The following is a 21,538-nucleotide window of genomic DNA, read 5'->3' on the forward strand; positions in this document are numbered from 1 at the left end:
ACAGCAATTTGTGTGACTTGTAAGTCTTCTTTTGCATCATTCAGTGCATTCTTAGTCAAAGATGCTTTCATGGTTCCTGTTTCAAATGAGCAGGTGGTCTCCCAACAGTGCAAGCAGTAGATCTTTCTAGCGTTAAAATCATAGGCAGCAAGTTCTATCGCAGGGGTCACCAACGTGGTGTTCTGCAAAAAGCTTACATGTGATTGGACAGTGTGATTTTCTCGGAATGTTACAGACATTTTTACATGTATTACATGTACATCACGCTTGATTTCGATATTTACTAGAGTTGTTCCTTAATTATTGGGGAAAATGATCAACATGGTCGGTGTCTTCACATAAACTGGTAAGTAAATCAGTAAATTCAGGAAAATTTGTTTTTTTTCTTTTTTTTTCCACCTATCCTACTTTTTTAAAACAGAATTCCTGACCATCCCAAAAAAATAAAAAAAAAATCACATTGAAGGGCACAGATTCCCAATATTTTATTCATTTTCCTATATATTTGTGTGTGTGTGTGTGCGTGTGTGAATGTGTGTCATTTCGGGTGAAAGATGTTTTTTAGTTCCCGTTTCACAAGAGCAGGTGGAGTCCCAGAGGTGCCGGCAGAAAATATGTTTTGAAACCGAGACGGCGTCACTTAACAGAACAGAGGTTTCTGGTATGGCAACTGCTTTGCACATGGCTTCTCTTAAATGCCCCCCCCCCCCCAAAAAAAAAAAAAATTTATTAACCAATGATTAAAACAGTTGTTTTTTTTCTTGATTTGCAATTATGTAATTTATACTACCATATGTTCTATACATCTATAAGAACTTTACTTAGCCAAATATTGAAATAGACAATGTCATGTATCTGTATTTCATGAATCCATTTTAGATATATAGATTAGATGAATTAATAAATCTAATGCATTCTGTTGTTATAGTGAAAATGGATTCCTATATTGTATGTATGTGAGCGGGTTCATGCTGTTATGTAAAAAGCTATAGAAGTGATTTCAGGACTTAGCTGATGCGGAACCTTACAGCAAATCCTTCATGTAACATTTGAATTCACTTTATGCTGATTTGAACTTGAATGTTATTTTTTAAAATGTCTAACGAAAACCTGAGAATCTGTAATATATATTTAGCTATCAAATCTAAGATGGCAATTTTTGATCAATTAAAAAAAAATAGTTTGACATTCTCCTTTCAATCTTAATACCACATATTTAAACAAATGTTATTTTTATTATTAAGTGAAATGACTGTTTTCCTAACCAGTTTCTTGTTTAATAAATGCCCTGTTTTAAACAGTATTGTAAACAATACACAGCATATTCTCAATGTAGACATCTGAAGCATCACGATTCACATCCAGTTTTCTTACGTTTTCAGTGAAATATATTTTTAAAAAATCCTAAAAAGCATACATGTGAATGTGGACTATAAAATTGTGCATCATTAAGCTCGTGTTTCTGTTCCAGACCAAAGCTGCAGAGATAATCCATGAGAGACCTTATCCCCGCTCTCTGACATATACAGATCACTAGTGATGACATTTTACACTGATGTACGGACACCCGCACTCGCCATAAAGACATCATACATACATGCGATAGTGCAGCGTATATACTTTGAGACTTCTTAACAAAAGCAGACAGCATGAGCCTGAAACAAGCCTGCATCTTCCTCAGAGGGGGGAAAAAGAGACAAGTAAGTCATGCGGAATTAACGGCGCTTCTTCACTTCTGATTTTCTTTTGCAAATATTTCTTGAGCAAGGCGGGAAGAGAAATATTCAACGACCTCAAATACGTTTGTGAAATTATTATTTGGAGATGTTGCAATGGGATTTAAGATTAATGGGAACGTTTACAGCCAAGGATTAAGGTTTATTGATGTAGATGTGAAGAAAACATTGACAATTAAAATGTATTCAGAATTATTATGATTTTATGTAAAGACTCAAACTCAGTCTTGTGTAAAAGCAGTACATATTTGATAGCTATTTTATCGAACATAATGGTGATAGTATAATCATACAAAAATATGCAAATACAAACAGGAAACCAATATAATGTAAATCCATGACAGACTTGGTCTGATTTGAATACCTCCCTAGTGAATTTCTGATGCAAATTCTTACTAGAAAAATTCAAATGTATATTATATCATATTTAAAATGTTATCCCACTTGTATTGTGGATTGTATTGGGCTGATATGAAAGGTATAATATAATGTATAGTAGATGCAGTTACAATACAGATTAGTCCTAAGGAAAGGTACAGTAGACATTCACCATAATATAATTTTCAAGTTTTAATTTTTAGCTCTTTTTATTCTTAGGATGGTTGAGAATACAGTAAACACAATTCAGCATTACTGTATATAATCATTAGGCCTCTTTGAGCACAGATATGATTTCAAAGTAAATACAGCTATTTGTGTCCATTCTTATTGTTTTGCAGCGAGCGCTCACACACGATGAGGTAGAAGGTAATTCTACTATGAATCTGCCATGGACTTTTTGGATTAGTGGCCAATTTTTGACCTCTTTCTCTCTCTATGTGCATACTCTCTAGAGTTACGCATGGCTTTCATGGAGTTTGACAAAGACAAAGATGGTTTTATAACCTGCAAAGATTTGGGGAACCTAATGAGGACAATGGGGTACATGCCAACTGAAATGGAGCTGATAGAACTTAGCCAAAACATCAACATGAATTGTAAGTTTCTCGGATGCTAATGACTCTTGATTTGAGATTATAAAATAAATCAACAGGTGGTCGGTTCTTCATTTTTTTGCTCCCTTGCAATCTATGCATTTTCACCAAGCGACCCCTCTTATTGACCCACACCCATATATGTATCAATATAGTGGGAGGACGAGTGGACTTTGAGGATTTTGTGGAACTGATGACCCCCAAGCTCCTGGCTGAAACTGCAGGCATGATTGGCCTAAAAGAACTTAAAGAAGCATTCAGAGAGGTGAGCTCAGCCCCCATGTCTCCTGTTTTTGCTGTTTTATAACCCCTTATTTGAATGTCTGACCACTTTTCTCATGCCTTCCAGTTTGATATTGACGGCGACGGCTCTATCACGTCGGATGAGTTGAAGCACGCCATGCTGAAATTATTGGGAGAACATGCCAATAAAAAAGAAATTGAAGCAATGGTAAAAGAAGCTGACAACAACGGAGATGGGACGGTTGACTTTGAGGGTGAGGAACATAAGCGTATAGAACATAAACAATGAAGAACAATCGAATGACTTCTAATAAAATTCTGCCTAATGTCTTTATAGAGTTTGTGAAAATGATGTCACAGAAGTGAAGACAACAAAGAACCTCGGATGATTTTTTTTCTTTAGCCTGCTTTTCTTCCCCTCATGTAATCATTTTTATGAAAAAAAATGTCTTTTGGAATGGAGAAAATGTACAGAATAGACTTGTAAATACACTAGTATTTCTATATAGGCGTTAAAGGGAGGACGTTTTTCGTTTCTAAATCTCTTTTTCTGTTCCATTTGTTCAAACGCGGTTGACAGTAGTGCAAAACAAAACTGCTGTCTCCAGCTCCATCTTGTGTTATATAAACACAAGACAGACAGAAAGTGTGACTTTCTGTAAAATGTCAGGTGGGCCTGAGCAGCTACATTTTTTTTCACAGATTATTATTGTCAAATCGCATTGAACATTTGAACAAATATTACAAAGTTGTTGATTGAAATTTATTTTGAAAACTCCGAATCCCCCCGTTGTTTGGTGTGAGCCACTTTTTCCAAGATTGTTTGTATGATAATATCAAGGGTATGAATCCTTCAAGGCCAGGACAGTGGAACGTGGACAGAATTTCTGCCTCGCAACGAAATGTTTCGGGTTCATCGCTAGATTCTGATATTCCTGTGTAGATTTTCCATGTTGTATTGTTTTGTAATGTGTGGACACCGGTGCTTTGTTTCAGGTGTACAATATTGAATGTGAGTCATAGGAAAATGCATGTAAATATCGGAGGGTTTCTATTTTAAAAAAGGTTATCACATATTTTGTGAGTTCATAAATGGGATTGCACGCATTGGGAAAATGAGGAATAAAGTAATATTAATCTCACTCTGCATTTTCACTCTCAGATATCCCAAAAGAACAAGGAGATGAATCCATATTTTTCTCAAATTCTATTCCAACATGTATTACTTTATGTGCCTGATCTAATAATAGTGTAATGTATATTTGGATGTCATTGTCCATTGACCTCATTTGATGCAAAGATATCTCGCTTTTGATCCTGTTGTGTAATAATGTGACAACATATATAAACTTTTTTTTTTTCTTTTGAAGGCGGGGATAACATTGACGTTTGTGATCATTTGTTTCATTTAAATTGACCATCAATTTCCTCCAATATCCCTTCAAAGACTAAGGAAATGTGAAACGTTGAACAAAGCCATACATCATTAAACAGTATACCAACAACATATAAAGTATCTCAGCAATAATCTCTCACTCTGGGCTAGATTAGATCGGGCGCTGTAATCCTCATACTGGGACCCTCAAAATGAACAGATGGCAGATAAAACAAAATAACCTCTCTAATTCTCAAAGACTGCCTGTAAAATGTAACCAAAAATATGCTATAGAAGATTAATATGTCACAAAATGTATTGTTTTTTTAATGTAAATTATGTATGATATATAGTATATTACACATTTTTAATATGTTTTAATACCGTATTTGCAGTTTCAAATTAAAGAAGATGAAAATTAGTTTTAATGTATAGTTCCTTTCTGAATGTCTAGTTCAGTTGGAAAAGTACAAAAAGTGGAATTTATATTCCGTTTATTGGCTTTATTGTAACATCACGCTGTGATGTTGTGACACATGCATCAACAATAAACATGGTCAAGATTCACACACACCACTCTTGTGAAAATACAGTACTATGCAAATGAAAGACAACTCCTTGTTGTACCAACTATTGATGTTTATTATTGTATATGGCAGTTGAAGAGAAATTTAATCTCTAAATGAAAATGCCCGACATGATTTTCAAGGCTAATGCACACGATGATCCATAGAATAGGGCATAAAAACACAAGGCACCCCCGCATGTTAAATAAGTAGCATGGAGTTCATGGGTCAGAGTAGATTTGAGAGTTAAAGAGTGTAACTGCTCAGACATTAGGACTGAACATGAAGTCCAGCGCTTGTCTTTCCGCAGCGGCCACATTCGGATGCCAGACGTCCACACTGAGAATGACCCGAGGGCCGGCATCCGGGGGCCCTTGATCGGAAAGGAAAAGAAGAAGTTTCAATGTTCAATTCAATGCTACATTTCATTTAGCCGTTGCTTTTATTCAAAGGTCAATATCTACTTTGCGAAGCGTCCGTTTTTGCGTAATTTGAGTGATCCACCAACCTTTGTGTGAGACGGTGTGAAGGAATGAGTCATCAATCAGCAAGCAGTGTCCCTCGGACCAACACTGAGGCTCCCCGCCCACCACCAGCTCACACAGAGGGGGAGTTTGCAGACCTGTAAGAGTTATGATGTCTTTTGAGTTTAAAGCCAGCAAGGCCATGCGCTCCATCCCTGTCTGTGTTTCAGCGATGAGGATTATAAACCAGCTGCGTGGCTGTAGAAAATGTCCTAAATTGAAATGAACCTAAACAATCATCTGCATTGCCTAGCAGCAGTTATGCCAGATATTTAATTTCTTTTTTTTAGTACAAAGTAATTGTGGAATACAAGTGAACACACGTTTCCCTGGAAAAGCTTGCATTTTGTAAAATATAGATATATTTTGAAATATATTATTATTTTTCTGTATTTTATCTTATGAATCCCCAAATTTTCTTGTATGAAAACCACAAAATATTTCATTCCCTTTATTTAAGGCATAACTTTATCAAATGTAAATGTCATTTTTAAACAAAATCTCTAGTACTGTATTTTGAAAGAGTGAAATATTTTTTGAAAATAGCAAAATTGATTGGTGGGATCTGGAAAATGGGGAAAAAAAACATCACTGTTTCCATTTTTAAAATGAGAAATCCTAAAAATACTTTTTAATTGTAAAAATTAATCCCATGATTTTGGATTTTGACTCGAAAATAAATTAACCTCCACCCAAAACACTTTTTTATATTCATTTTATTTTCTATTTTTCATTTTGATTTAATTTTATTTAGCAAGAGGTTTCAAGTAGAATTCACACATTTGGGATTTTTGGGGCTCATCACAATCGCCAGTCCGATCACAAGATGGGGCGATATTTATATCTAAATAATTGTTTTTTGTTTTTGTTTTTTAAATCACACTGGCATTATGTTTTCAGGTAATTTTGAACAGCTAAATTTTAACTCCTGAGACACCGCAAATCAAAACCCTTGTCACCTGTGGCATCCCTTCCTCTGATAGCAACTAATATGTATTTCTAATGTATGAGTAATTCTCCTTAAAAAGTCTCTTTTTGCAAAGACTTGAAATCCTCTTTGGCCAGTTTTGTTTACTGACCTAGATGACACCGCAGCCGGGTATTAGTTGGCCCATATGAGTTCCCCAGGGCAGTGCCGGGCCCCAGCAACCAAAATCCAGCAGATCCCAGGGAGTTGCTGCTTATGAATGTGCGGAGAGACAGAAGTGTCCGGTAGGTGCAGGGACAGGAGCGACAGTTGGCTGCCACGTACACGCCTGCACTGAACAGTGGAAACACTGCCTGGCCCTGAAAGAAACATGTAAAAACGTTGTTTTTACACAGGTGGTAAGATCTACAATGACTATTTTGCTCTTATGCATATTTGGATGAGCAGTCAATTGGAGTCGCGCACCTTTGGTCCCATGGAGGTCCAACCGAATTTGGATTCAATGCCTCTCTGGTACACGGCCTGGAACTCAGCCAGGATTACAGTATGGTTGGCTTCCAAAATTTCTATATCATGCTGATGGGCATCACGGGGAAAAAAAGGAACACTGGGAACATCCGGCAGGAAGAAGAGATGCGGTTTCTGTATAGCTGAGTGGTCATTTAATTTGACCTGAATTAAAGGCAGTGAGAGAACAATTCCTGATCAATTTGTAAATTCAAATATAGGATGCGAAAACGAAGCACACACATGCTCACGAAGGCCTTTATGAATGCGGCCCATTCCAGCCCAGCTGTAGCGTTTGGCATATTCTTGCAGGGCAGAGTAGAGTTTCTTAGCCTGTGCAGACGCCTGTGCTGGGAACAAGGCATTGCTCAGCACTGGCTTGAAGTAGCCCTGCCCCAGCTCCTCATCTTCTTCTGCTTCGATGCTTCCAAAGCGGTTCTTTTGGCCAAACCTGTAAAGCTTGGACCGATTTTTATACTTAACTACAGCACATCTTCCAAGAGACCTTCTTGAGCCCATCATCCCCCCGAGCCCGCGACCCGCCATCGGGAGGTCCGAACCGATCCGATAACAGTGCCACAGGAACAAGAGCAGAAGCGTCCACAGAAGGCCACTCAGTGAGTGGGCACCGAGCTCAACGTAAGGAGCCAAAGGCAGCATATCCAAGGACCAGGACATCTTTACGATTGAGTGCTAAAATACTGAAATAGAAACAGATTAAGAGATTAAGGGATGTATTAATATGAGGAAAGATAGATTGAGCCACTATGGTGCAATAGCATCATTTAAAAGAAAATTCGTATTTTATTTATTTACTAAATGAAAATAGAAATATTGAGTATTTCCCCTACTGTATTAAAAAAAAGATCTCGTTAAGTATAAGATGCTGTGTTTACCAACAAAGCCTGAACATGCCATTGGCCTGCCCTGCTTTCAGACAGCCTCATTCACTTATTTTCTTTATTTAATCCCCTTCTGGCTTACAGGGTGCTGAGTCCAAGCCTGGCATGAAGCTTCCTTCATCCATTCGCCACAGACAGATGACCAACACTGACCTCTTGTTCTCATTGTATTTGTCGTTGCCCGATTAAAGTCAATATGCAAGATCTCATCCTGGCTCAGCAGGTCTCAAATGGGGAGACGAGGACCGCTAGGGGGATGTGAAAGCACTTCGGGGGGTTGTGAGATTTTAGCAAGATGTCTGGAGGCATCAGCAAATGGAATTTAATGCTTTTTAATACCATGAGAGGAACAGCATATTTTTCTTTTGAATTTAAGAACAAATTTAAAAACCATGAAGCAACTGATTCCTGTATTGTAGGCACTCCTTTCCAAAACATTGTACGCCTGTATTTAAGTTTCAAATGAATGTGAATTGTCATTAGTGATTCCACTCTCCGGCAAATGAGCCAAAAATAAAACAGATAGTTTAGATTCCTTACTTATTTTTCACCTCTTAAAAATGTTTGAAAACTTTTGCCCCGCTTGACCTCTAATGCAACAAAGAATTAAAAAATCATTCTTGGTCAATATTTGTATTACAAAACAGTTTCTTGAGCAGAAAGAATCCTGTATGCACAGGTGTCAAACTCCAGTCCTCGAGGGCCGTTATCCTGCATTTTTTTTTTTAATCTTGTCTCTCACACCAGATTCAAATGATTTTCAAGGTAGTGCAGAGCTTGCTAATAAGCTAATCATTTGAATACGCTATATTGAGGAGAGAAAAACAGAAATCCTGCAGGATACCGGCCCTCGAGGACTGGTGTCCAACACCTATGCTTATAGTGACAATGGTTAACATGCAAAACGATGAGTGTTATGAATGCATTCGGTTGTGCTGATAATGATCAGATTGCACCAATTTGAAGCTAGCAGAGCACTCATAAGCACCATGCCAATAAATTAGAGTCAAAGTGATTAAATGATGCGTTTGAGCTCCTCAGAGTGTTATGTAATCTTTGCTTCAGCTGCCCAGATCCTAACAAGGACAAGTGGTTTAGAAAATGGATGGGCGGATGGATGGATGGATGGATGGATGGATGGATGGATGGATGGGTGTTACAGCTATACAACAAAATAGAACAGGACATTTGAGCCATTATTTTTTAGGGCTACCTTGCCAAAAACTAGCAGCCGTTAAAAAAACTGCACTTGTTTGTTTGCATTCAACCTACTTTATTTTGATGTGCTTGCACAAATGTGCTCTATCTTAGTGGGGATGTGATTGTTCTCAGGAGCAACAATTACTTTCAAACTTTGTAGAGTGTATAATTTGGCAATAAGATTTCCAATTAATTTGCTGTTAATCTGAAAAGAAAAATGACTGACTTTGTCAGAGCATTAAAAGAGCATTCAATTAGATTTGTGAATAGCTGAAATGCCTTCGTATACCCCGAGGTGTCCTCACACCCCCATCCGAGCCACTGGTTTAGTACATGCAAATACACGTGGAAAACGTGTCAATTAAAAAAGTATTTGTATTTGTATTTCTTTCCACCGGACTTGAGATGTCAGTCGGGTAAATGTGTCCCACTTCGAACATGTTTGCTCAACTGCGTCCAGCCCAGCTATTATTTTGAGCTCTGCGCCAGCCAGCTCCGCCGGTTCATATTTACGTCCGCAATCTGCCGGTGCAACATCCTCCCACATCACACGGTGCGCATTTGGCACTCGCAGACCTAATCACACAAGATACACATTTTGCATTGCGCATCGCGTGACTCCCATTACCTTGATAGACCGTGGCGAGATGGGTCACAAGCACGTATATGCTTACGCCTCTGCACCGTGCTCAATTCTACAGATCGTTCATCCCGGACTGGATGTTTTTGCCGCGCGCCTCCCCGCGGTTCCAGCACACGACCGCTAGAGCGCGCCTGACGCCTCCACACAAATTTCTCACTATCCGAACCGAATGCGTCAAGCCTTGAGTGTGCAGCCATTGGGGGCACCTCAGCACCTTGTTGACGGGGGCCTACAGCAACAGGATACTGTCTTCATAAAAGACATCGATAAAGGTATGTTTTCGCCGCCTGCTTGTTTTCAGCCGTCCTCTCATAATCAGAACGGTTAATGCCTCAAAATGGTCCTCGACGAAAAACGGGGCCGAGGAGGTGTGAAGGATGCTGCCTTGCAGAGCAACCAACGTTTTGTGACATACAAGGATGGCAAGGAAACGCCTCGCTTTGCTTTTTTTTTAATTCGTTGCAATTACAAAATGATGGCAGGAAGAAGAAAAAAAACGTTTGCAGTGTAGCCGCAGAAGGGGGAGGATCATTTCGTGCCGTTGGTAGAACGCATTTTTGGACATGCGTTTGCAGGTTTGGGGGAGGGAACGCAGGTGCAAAGCATGGGTTTTTTCCCCCCTTGTACCCGTTAATTTGGCCCACGCTCGAAAAATATTTTTCCTTATCTGCGGTGAATAAAAAATAAATCCGTAAATGAATATGAGGCTTCATGACAATGTTTCCATAATCCAATTCAGCATATAGCCTGAGAGATGTAAACATAAAACCTGAAACGTTACCACTTTTCGTTACACCTGTCACTATTTATGTTTATTCCTGGATCACGTAAGAGTTCCACACTGGTGCAATCTTATTCGGCGGTTCTCAAATTGGGTTTAGAGTACCATTGGGGGGTACGTGAAGACAATTCAGAGGGTATGTGATATTTTAACATTGTTTTTGCTGGTATCAGCAAAATTAATTTATTGCATTTGAATGACAAGACAGGAACAATTCATTTCTTCATTTCTTTTCATTTAATTTCTCCTGAACTAAAGAGCAAATTAATAGCAAATTTCTCAACGTGAGATCAATAAAGTATCTATCTATCTATCTATCTATCTATCTATCTATCTATCTATCTATCTATCTATCTATCTATCTATCTATCTATCTATCTATCTATCTATCTATCTATCTATCTATCTATCTATCTATCTATCTATCTATCTATCTATCTATCTATCTATCTACTTATCTATCTATCTATCTATCTATCTAATTGACACACTTTATTGGTAAATTGTGTGACTATTTTGTGAAATGATGTCTGCCTTTATTTTGTTCAATTTTGTACTCATGTGCATCATGATTAGTGACACAATTTCCTGGCAGACAAGCCAGAAAAGAAGTTTCTTGACCTCATAAATAAATATATGCTCTAGATATGACTGCAAATTTGTCTTTGAAGGCCGAAAGTTACTTGCACCGGTTGAAAAAAATATTTCAAAGTTGGATACATCATTGAAAAACTGATTAAAACTATTGATCTGAGATACAATTAGGGTACTAATTGGAACTTGAGGTATTTTTGTATCATTTTTGAAGAACTTTAAATTTAACGCTAAAACTTGAAGACACAGATACGTTCCCTAACTGTAAAAGTCAAAACACCAAGGACACAAAATCATTTGAGTGACAATCATTATTAGCCTATAGCCCCTAATTATACAATGTATGCATTATGATCATAACAGAGATGTTGTTTTACATCATAACCATTTTTTATCTTTCCAGGGCATTTGCCTATTTTTGAGCCATGGGGTTCACTTACCTTACTGTTATACTGTCTGTCATGGCGATCCATCAAGTTTCAGGTAACGGATGTGAGCTTGTATGTATTTTTCTTTTTCACAAACTATTAAAAAAAACACACTTTCGTTTGTGCAGGCATGAGATTCACCATTCCTAAAACAGATAAACCACCAACATCACTCACAGATTCCTACCCTTTGGGTGACATGATCCATGCCGCCCTCCAGAGTAAGGAATACTTAGGTCAATCTTCTGCCACCACAGGTACTAAAACAATCCCTAACCTCTATTGTCATGTCATCCAAGTGACTCACCCACAAATGTGGATGAAATATCTCTGATTAAACCTCAACAGGCACCACCACCAATCCGACGCAGGCAGTGCCCGGCATCAAGCAGAGCGAGTCGACCGCCACGGTCCTTTCGCCTGGACTGCTCACCACGGCCTTGGGCTCCTCCTCGGCAGGCGGCCATGCAGGATTGAGGAACCGCATGTCTTTTCTTCCCATAGAAGAGGAGACAACCACTACGCTAATCACCACGACCACTATTACCACAATGCACATGCCAGGTATCTAAATGTTGTCACTGGTGAGTCCCTTAGGTGATGAGGATTTTTTATTGTCAGCCTTTTTCAGTGGTGTTTTCGATAAACACCGGAAAAAACTACTGTATAGTTGCCTCGGTAACTGTCAATTTTCTTGCCAACACAGATGATGAATAGGCTACGTAAATTCCTATGCGGTGCAACATTTTGTATTTTTTAAATATTAGCAACTTGCAAAGACAGATATAAACAGAATTTTCATTTTAGTTCATCTCAATCGTCTTATTGTTACTGCAGTTTTGATTTCATATCCATTCTCAGACTGTTAAATAATACAAATGGGTTTATTTGCGTTTAAGATGTGAAACTTTTGACAGCATCTCAGCAATATTTCCTCAAAATCTGTATCTCAAAGTATTTGAAAAAAACAACAAACTTTTCTGTCTATCTTGCAACACATCAGTTCTATTAATTTGGTCCAGTCGTGCATTCAACTTGATCTAAATACAAACGATAAATAAATAGATGGATAAATTAATATTTTATACACATTTGACCTTGTTTTGCAAAGTATTTTTAGAAATTAACGCTTCCAATAAGAGAGCGCGACCTCGTTGCTGTCTTTTTTTGGGGAAGTATCCAAACCACTTTGCACATTACGACCCTAATATACTGTACAGAAAAATGGATGGAAAAACGAATAGTAAAATATATATATGAAAAAAATAAAACAATTTAAAAAAATCATCATCTTGGCTGGTTGCTCAAATGTCTAAAGACAGCACTCCGAACTGAAGGACGAATAACTATGTACAGTGTAATGTGTTTCAAATGTTACATAACTAGTCTTGAATTCCTTCATTTTTCTTGCTACCATCCATAGTAATATCTTACGTAACATGTTAATGTGGGAAAGTTTGTAAATACCCTTTAACATTGAATATAGATGTAATTATGCCTTGTTCTCCTTACATAATTAACCAAGTGAGGATGCTGCGCTTCTGCTTTTAAATATGCAGCAGGACATGAGCTTTGTACTTTTCCCGAATTCTTTCAGCGCCGAGAAGCGCATAAGTAATTCAAGTGCGGGCCAGCGACAAGGAATAAGGTCTCACTGGTGACAAAGATGATTAAGAGACTTTCATATAATGACTAAAAAAAAAAATCCAAAAGGAGTGTGTTGTGCCCTAAATGAGCACGTCTGACCCAGATGCCTTTAATCTGAGATGTTGAGGTTGTCCACATGAAGGAAGCTTGGGGCGATTTGATTCCACAAGACCAGTCCGAGCATGTGCATATGATTTATTATGTTAAAAAAAAACAAAAAAAAAACATTGGACACATCCTACATAAAGAATGTTGGTGAGGTGAAACCAAAGATAAAGCGCATATATTCTCCTTTATAATCATAATCCAAATGTCAAGGGTAGTCAAATTTATACAAAATTGTGAATGAGCACTTTACTGTTCAAATTGTCATGTCCACAATTTGACAATAAAATGCATAACCCTTGAATCATTGCTTTTGTTGAACAAAGTGCTACAGAGTAACAAGAGATCACCATGGAAACAGTCTTACTTGTACACAAGTGGTTTGCTCTGATCTGGGTTGGCAGAAAAGGCATCGTGAATTGACATTATCGCATGCATGACAGATTAAGAAGTATGATTTCACTGATTATTCATTATATGTACAAACAAACACTTAGAAATATTGTTTGGGCTTCTTTATTTGCTATTTTTTCAGAATTTTCTTTCAATTCTCTACATTTATTGAATTACCTCTAATCTTTTTTTTCCTTTATTCAGTTCAATGCAATGCATCTTTGTCCACAATGGAGAATATTGTTGAGTCACCAGATGCATCGTCATCATCCTCATCATCTCTTTCTCCACTGGAATGCACCTACAGCATTACAGTGTATGCCGGCTATGGTGTAGAGATTCAGGTAACGCCTATAAAAACAATGCTTCATCTATTTTTTGACACGTTAAATGTCTTAAATTTTGTTTTGTGCTACGAACACAATTATTTTTGCATTTGAGCTATTAAAGACAAAAACAACATTTTGATATTATTACTTTCGCTTTTCACTGCCAGGTGAGGAAGGTGAATCTGTCCAAGGAGGAGTCCCTGACTATTATGGGATACGGGGATGCCACACCTAAGCTATTGGCCAATGAGACTCTGATGAGGGAGGGGCAGGTGATCCGCAGTACAACCAATCAGGTGCACATCCACTACCGCAGTCGCCAGTCCAACAACCACGGAAAGTTCATCTTGTACTATCAAGGTAAATGAAACCTTTAACATAACCCCGTGCTTTCTCACAACGTTTGGCGGTGTGTTTTACTGTCATGCAGAGCAATAGCAAGCAGCGTAGAGCACACACTCCGTTGTCCTCCATTGACAAAGAAAAAAGATCTTGTGCTGAGAAGGGACAAGAAATTCCGTGACATTCTAGTCACAAGATCTCATCATCCCATCCCTAATATACATACATACATGCACGTATCCGAAACCAAGGTCTACAATATCATTGTCATCTTTTGCAGCTTTTATGCTCTCCTGCACCTTCCCGCATTCTCCCGAAAGCGGCGGGGTGACCGTGACCGACATCCATCCCGGCGGTCAGGCGCACTTCCACTGCGATCCGGGTTTCCAAGTCCGCGGTCATGAGGTGGCGACTTGCGTCAACACAACACGACCACACTGGAGCACGCCGGAACCTCAATGTGTCGGTCGGTGACCTCATTTAGAGTCCACTGATGTGAAATGATATTGGCTCTTAAAGTACTATGTGTGATGTTTCCTCAGCGGTGTCTTGTGGGGGATGGATCCGTAATGCAACAGTGGGTCGAATATTGTCGCCACCCCCTCCGTCTGTTGCCAATCACAGTAATGGAAACAACCTGAGCTGCCACTGGTTACTTGAGGCAAAAGAGGGCCACAGACTGCACCTACATTTTGAGAGGATTGCGCTGGATGAAGATGATGATAAGTACGTCCATTTGTAGAACATTAAAGGGATGCTAAACGTATATAGCAATTTTCAGCAGTAAAATGTTAACGTTTTATCTAAAAGTCATTTTATCAGTTAATTCTTTTTCATGGGCCATTGATGTCTTTAAAAACATTTTTGTACTTGCTGTACAGTACAGAATATTTTCTGCCAACTACGCCCAAACCAGTGCAAAGCAATGATTGAAAAAAAACAACAAAAAAGACTTTATATTATAGATTTTATATTATATTTTATATCATAGATATTATGCAACATCATCTGTTTTTTCTGGGTCCTGTGCCGGAAATTTGTGGCATTAATGGCAATGGTCATTTGTATAAAACTTAACAAAACAAAGGCATACAATATTGCAAAGGGGTCACTATAATTTAATGGTGTTATTTCGTATTCCAAATAATTTGCTCTTAATTTGAAAAGATGAATGTAGTCTTTCTGTCACAGCATTAAAGAAATTCAAATCAGATTTGCTGGTACCTGCAGAAAACCTGTTAAAATCTCATGTAACCCCTCATATACCTTCGCGCTTAATTTTTTTGGGTTAGGGGGTGCAAATTTCACCTCTAATGCTGAAGATTTGACATTTAAACACAACAAAAAAGTCACTAGGCCCAAATTATTAGAAAAGAGACTCGTTCACATATTTGAACTTTTCTCTATAATATACGTGAGCAAAAAATACAACTAAATGCTGTGTTATTCCAGTTTTATGATGATGTGATCTGTGTGAAACATCTGCGATGTTTTCCGTCACCTAAAATTATGCATTCATCTTACTGTGCATTTTGGTCTCTCAGGTTAATTGTGCGCAGCGGAAACAGTTCCCTGTCACCACCTCTCTTCGACTCCGATATGGATGATGTGCCAGAGCACGGACTGCTGAGCGAGGGCACCTCTCTGTACTTGGAACTAACCGCTGATTCATCCTCTATCCCTCTACTCCTGGCACTGCGATATGAGGGTGAGTACCTTCAATCTTTATGGAGCCCCCAGAAATCTCAAGACTGCTACATTTGCTTTGTAAAAAAAAAGCCTGGTCTCTGGATGTGCTATGACAAACTGAAAAGTGGGGTAATTTAGTTGGAAATCTGTCCTCAAACCGGAGAAGCACCACTGAGATGAGAAGAAGGAAGATCTCATCTTTGATCTTTTTTTTCCAGCATTTGATGATGAGCACTGCTGGGAGCCCTACATGCCACACGGGAACTTCAGTAGCAGTGACATTACCTACCAGCTGGGCACCACTGTTACCTTCAGCTGCTCGCCAGGATTCGTCATGGAGCAGGGCTCAGCCACCATCGAATGCGTGGACCCCAGCAATCCCCACTGGAATGACACTGAGCCTGTGTGCAAAGGTATAGTAAAACGAGACTGTCTTTTGTACTTTTTGGATAAGCAGATTTTCAATCTGGTCACAATGACTAACCTATTTTTTGTCAATTTGACTGATTTGTTCGGCGTCATTATCCTGCCAAATCTTCTGTTATCCCCTTTACTGGAAACAAACGGACCAGACGGATTTTAACAGCAATGATGGCAATTGCTGATGGATCAGATTTGTGTTGAAAAATATGTTAGTTAAATATCGAGGGACTACTTTTGTGCCCAGCACACAGTCTAACTATGCACATTGGGTTTGCGCCGTTGTGGGAGTGAGCATGGCCGACTTGCCTATGGAAGCGGCTCCTCAAGGCCTTAAATAGGCCTTTAAAGAGAGCAGTCCATGAAAAAATAAAATAAAACGTGCACTATCCCACACATGTCTATGTTAATAAACTTTGAAATGACCTTTTGAGTTGTAATTCCAGGCGTATGTGACTCTCGAAAATGCATAGCGTAATATCATCAATTCTATTTAAGTCTCGTTTGCCATCATACAATTTTTTCGCAAATAAATCTTTATAAAACATTTAAGCAAAACATCGCTTGTTGTTCCAATTAATTGGCTCGTAATTTGAAAAGAAAATCTACTCTTCTTATCATAGCACTAAAAAGCAATAAATTCGTTTTGGTAATGCCTGCAGAAACCCTTTTAAGATCTCATGTATCGCCTGAAGTGTTTTCACATATGCTCAAGTGCGCACATCCCCCCATTTGAGAACCACAGATTGACTTTTGTCACCTCTCTCTGACTCCATTAGCTCTGTGTGGAGGGGAGCTGACAGAGCCTTCGGGGACCATCCTATCTCCCGATTGGCCTCAGAGCTACTCCAAGGGCCTTGATTGTTTATGGCAAATCCACGGCAATGAAGAGAAGCGCATTGAGCTGGACATCCATATGTGAGTTTGCTTTTTTTTATTTTATCTCGTACCGAGAATAAATATTAAAATCTGATATGTGGAATGTTTTCTTTGTTTTTATTCTGTTTACAGCATAACAGTTCAAAATACTAAAAAAAAAATATGAACCCATTTTCTTTTTTCATATTGATAGCAAATGTTATGTAATTAAAAAGTGCTGGTCTTGATCAAGCCATAGAATTTTTTGAAAAATAAACAACATCTATTTTTCTCTCTGTGTTTTTCATCCCTGAAAAAGCCTAAATATTCGTCATACTGATGTGCTGACTGTTTTTGACGGCCGCGATCTCATGTCCCATGCCATCGGCCAATACCTGGGTTCCAAGGAGCGTTTCCAAGTTGTATCCGGGGGGTCAGAGGTCACTATTCAGTTTCAAAGTGACCCGGAAGATTCCAGTTTCATCCTGAGTCAGGGATTTCTTATTCATTATCGTGGTAAGTTTAAAATGTGGGAATACTTTGTTGGAACGTGAATGGTCGTATTTTACACCATACGCGATAGTCTGCATAATATGTTTGTGTATCATACAGAGGTTGAGCCAAATGATACATGTCCCACCCTCCCCCAAATCGAGTTTGGGTGGATCAGCTCGTCCCATTCCTCCCCAGTGAGAGGAAGCGTGCTGACCTATCAGTGCCAACCAGGATATGACATCAATGGCTCTGACATCATCACATGTCAGTGGGACCTTTCCTGGAGCAGCAGTCCACCCACCTGTGTCAAAGGTTGGAATCCACATCAGCTAAACTAGTCTTTTAAAGAGCAAGTTACTGTTTTGGCCCTCCAAAAAAGTTTAGCATTCACAACCACAAGAAGACATTCTGTTTTTATTTCTTGTCTTCTCCCCTACAGTCCAGCAGTGTCCTGATCCTGGAGAGGTTGTAAACGGAGCACGCTCCGTACGCCCTGAAGCCGGTTTTGCCGTCGGAACCGTTGTGCGTTTCTCCTGTAACCAGGGTTACCAACTAGAAGGCCCCAGCCAAATCTCCTGTCATGGACGTGACACTGGTACCCCCAAATGGAGTGACCACAGCCCAAAGTGTGTCTGTAAGTGTCATTGTCCGCCTCCATTCACTGTCCATAGGGAACATTTTTAGATTTGACTATCCTTCCAATGTTTTTTCCCAGTAAAATATGACCCATGCCCGAACCCTGGCGTCCCGGACAACGGATATCAAACGCTGTACAAGCACAGCTACCAGGCAGGAGAAACTCTGCGTTTCTTCTGTTATGAAGGCTATGAGCTCATCGGTGAGGTTATTATCACTTGTGTGCCTGGACACCCATCTCAGTGGAACAGCCCACCACCCTTTTGCAAAGGTAAACCGTAAACCCTTTTCAGCTGCTCTGGGAACAGTCTGCTTTTAATAAATCTAAATATATAGTTATTATAGTGATAGTTAGTGTTATTGGTCTTTTAAACCTATTTTATAAGCATTATTTAATTTCAGGATAAAAAAAAATGCTTTTTTACCCTGGTTGAATTCCATATTATATTTATTTGCAAACATTACAAGTTTAATGCCATTTACAATGAACAGGGAACACTACAGCATGTCAGTTTAAACTAGAGCTTGCGATGATTAATCGGCAAATAATCGATTATCAAGTGATTCGATAATCGTTTTAAAAATTGATTACTCATTTCGAAACTTAGTGTAGAAAAAAATGTCCAAAGTCTTAGAATTTAAGCCAATCAACTGTAAATATTTTCTGATTTCTGTACGCCAGAATTTATGCAGAATTATTATCATTGTGTTGAATCACTTTTACTCCTTTTTTCAGAGCGATACAGTGTGAGTAATGTCGATAGCATGTACAGTTACCAGTAGTACTTTTGCTACACAAAATTCCACACCAAAAGGTAATGACAGATATTGTTAAAGAAAGACCTATAGATTCCATTATAGCATTTTCCTAAAAAGTTCATGAAATTTATCATAATTTTCTTTTGTAATTTTGATTTTTTCCAAGAGAGCAGAAAAATCTGTTATCAGCTTCCATCGCAAGTACCAATACCTGGAAGTAAAACCAGGTATAGGCCCGATACCAATACTCGGTTGTCTTGTGCGGGAGTAGACTTAGAACGCCACTAGGCTCGCCTATCCCTAATTTCGAAAAATCCTTAGTCGCAGCCCTTGTTTGAGCATCTTAATAAAACTAAGGGCGTTTCGTTTTTGAAAGTAGCCATCTAATAAAAGGCACTTCTTGAAAATGACGGTTGTGATGAAGAGTGGAATATTTTTTTGACTATGTCCTTTATTTCACACAGTGGCCTATGAGGAACTTCTGGACGATCACAAATTAGAGGGTTGTTATATTTCTCCTATCCCTTTTCCGTGACTCACAATACCTAGATTTGATTTTAGTTTGATCTAAAATTTTATCTATTCTATCATGGCAAATGTATAATAACTACTACAAAATGATTCCTACATCAGAGATCCATTTAAACGAGATGCTTTTCTTTATTTCACAGTATCTCAATCCTTCGAGCCCTCCCACCAAATCCTGAGTGAGAACATCGCCCTTGCAATAATTCTACCCATCATACTGGTCATCCTCCTAATCGGAGGAATTTACATGTACTATACAAAGTAAGTGCTGCTTGGAGTAATGATTACATCCGTGCTCGAATAAATTTATGGGATGATACGGCTTCATATTTTCTTCCTGCCAGCATCTGCAGACTAGAATGGAAGCCACTCTTCTGGAAATCACTTTCTCACACACACTCGTACAGTCCCATCACAGTCGAGTCGGATTTCAACAACCCTCTATATGAGGCAGGGGTGAGGAAACCTTCCATTTTTATCAATTATTTCGACAGTTAAGCCATTATTTTTTGTGTCATGATTTGAGTTTTTTTTTTCTGACAGGATACGCGGGAGTATGAAGTTTCCATTTAAAGGCCAAAAGCTTGGTGAGACTCCAAAACATATCTACTGTTTTGAGGTCAAAATGTTTCTTAATATGAGATCACGGAATCCCCTTTCATTTTATTTATCATCTTTCGGTTCTACCACTATGATGTATTTATTTTCTTAATTATGGAAGTCCTACTTTAATTTGTTTCATCTGCCATTGGTGGATTTGACTTCTGTCAATGTTGCATTGGAACTTGTGCCTTACAATGGTTAACAAATTTACTCCAGCAAAGTAAAGGACATGGAGGCAGAACAATTGTTCTTTGTCGAGATGAAGTATAAGTGAGGCCAAAATCTTGAGAAACTGGCAATATAAATGAGCAAATTTTACACTCATGACCAAACAGAACACTCTTGAATGTTTTGTGCATTTGCTTTTGTAGCTCATGTTGTGTTAATTCACCGTTTCCCCTTTCTCACTTTGTCGCTGTGTAAAATACACACAAACACAATGAATGTAAATATATTACTTGATATTGGCTGAGGTTGATACAGTATATACAGTACTAAATAAAAAAAAAATATATACATGTAACCCTCATATTTACGCTTGTAAATGGTGATGGGAGATTGTATATTTTCATTGAATAGATAATGAAAATTCAGTGCCAAAATATCGTGTTAAATAACTCCTACTGTCCTTAAGTGTTTCATCTGTTGTTGGAGTAGTGTTTATAAAGGCAGTGTTTAGTTTCTATGCTTTGCTGTTTCTGAAAAACAGCCAGTGTCTCATAACATATTGTAAATGGGAAAGTGAGGACACGAATGTCATTTTGCTTATAGCATGCACTGATTGTAAATTTTATTGCTTCTGCTCAATCTTGCCATTACCATTATAGTTATTGACATATCAAATTTGATGTTGTATGCACTATGTTGATGAAAAATTACAAACCTGGCTGTTTGCTGTAATGCATTATGTATTTATTTAAAGCAGATTTTTTTGGCTCGTCCACTGTGCCGAATGGGAGCTGTTGGAGACCGTTGCGTGGTAGACGTAATTATTATCAGTAGCATTTCTTTGCTTCATATATAAGTACGTACATTCTTTCGAAGGCAGTAATTTAATTGCTGAAATGGAAATAAAGTCTCTGTTGAATGGTGTAAAATATGTTGTGATGTCATTTTTACAAATAATCATAAAATCCTACAAGCATGACTTTATTGGGGACAAAACAGCTCGGCAGAAATGACACTAGATTAGAACATCCGTCTTGCAGTTGAAATTGTAGTTGAAACCTTAACAAGGATATATCCGTGTGTATAAAAAATATGAAATTGTTTGCTCACCTATAAATCTAAACAGGATAGGGAGTAGAAATTGGGTATGACTGGATGAGCCGAT

At 38.4% G+C, this 21,538-nt stretch overlaps 3 protein-coding genes across 5 annotated transcripts; 2 read left to right on the top strand and 1 right to left on the bottom strand.

Moving 5' to 3' along the window:
- Nucleotides 1–1,501: 1,501 nt before the first annotated feature.
- LOC148410648 (calcium-binding protein 5-like) lies at nucleotides 1,502–4,333 on the top strand. Of its 3 annotated transcripts, none has more exons than XM_088437923.1 (6): nucleotides 1,502–1,700; nucleotides 2,456–2,483; nucleotides 2,570–2,713; nucleotides 2,866–2,975; nucleotides 3,060–3,207; nucleotides 3,291–4,333. In XM_088437923.1, exons 1-6 carry the CDS (start codon nucleotides 1,650–1,652, stop codon nucleotides 3,317–3,319), a joined length of 510 nt encoding a protein of 169 aa, XP_088294049.1. In that variant the 5' UTR covers nucleotides 1,502–1,649; the 3' UTR covers nucleotides 3,320–4,333. The 3 variants fall into 3 exon arrangements, with proteins under 3 accessions (XP_088294049.1, XP_088294050.1, XP_088294051.1); XM_088437925.1 differs by having other exon boundaries at nucleotides 1,575–1,700; nucleotides 2,456–2,476; XM_088437924.1 differs by lacking the exon at nucleotides 2,456–2,483 and having other exon boundaries at nucleotides 1,543–1,700.
- A 642-nt stretch (nucleotides 4,334–4,975) lies between these two features.
- On the bottom strand, nucleotides 4,976–9,890 carry asphd1 (aspartate beta-hydroxylase domain containing 1). The gene is made up of 6 exons (XM_088437456.1): nucleotides 9,584–9,890; nucleotides 7,097–7,554; nucleotides 6,812–7,018; nucleotides 6,498–6,705; nucleotides 5,403–5,516; nucleotides 4,976–5,267 (listed from the first exon to the last, which is right to left on the bottom strand). The coding sequence occupies exons 2-6, from the start codon at nucleotides 7,529–7,531 to the stop codon at nucleotides 5,158–5,160; spliced, it is 1,074 nt and encodes a 357-aa protein (XP_088293582.1). The 5' UTR covers nucleotides 7,532–7,554; nucleotides 9,584–9,890; the 3' UTR covers nucleotides 4,976–5,157.
- sez6l2 (seizure related 6 homolog (mouse)-like 2) lies at nucleotides 9,553–21,302 on the top strand. Its single transcript, XM_088437455.1, has 19 exons — nucleotides 9,553–9,870; nucleotides 11,377–11,456; nucleotides 11,530–11,658; nucleotides 11,750–11,965; nucleotides 13,751–13,890; nucleotides 14,043–14,235; nucleotides 14,498–14,683; nucleotides 14,760–14,943; nucleotides 15,762–15,925; nucleotides 16,125–16,319; nucleotides 17,106–17,244; nucleotides 17,504–17,700; nucleotides 17,797–17,991; nucleotides 18,119–18,313; nucleotides 18,395–18,586; nucleotides 19,539–19,577; nucleotides 19,746–19,863; nucleotides 19,947–20,058; nucleotides 20,146–21,302. Exons 2-19 carry the CDS (start codon nucleotides 11,399–11,401, stop codon nucleotides 20,173–20,175), a joined length of 2,682 nt encoding a protein of 893 aa, XP_088293581.1. The 5' UTR covers nucleotides 9,553–9,870; nucleotides 11,377–11,398; the 3' UTR covers nucleotides 20,176–21,302.
- Nucleotides 21,303–21,538: the final 236 nt, after the last annotated feature.

The sequence above is a fragment of the Hippichthys cyanospilos genome, chromosome 16 (assembly GCF_059441005.1).
Source record: "Hippichthys cyanospilos isolate Australia breed blue-spotted pipefish chromosome 16, RoL_Hcya_1.0, whole genome shotgun sequence".
Lineage (NCBI taxonomy): Eukaryota > Metazoa > Chordata > Actinopteri > Syngnathiformes > Syngnathidae > Hippichthys > Hippichthys cyanospilos.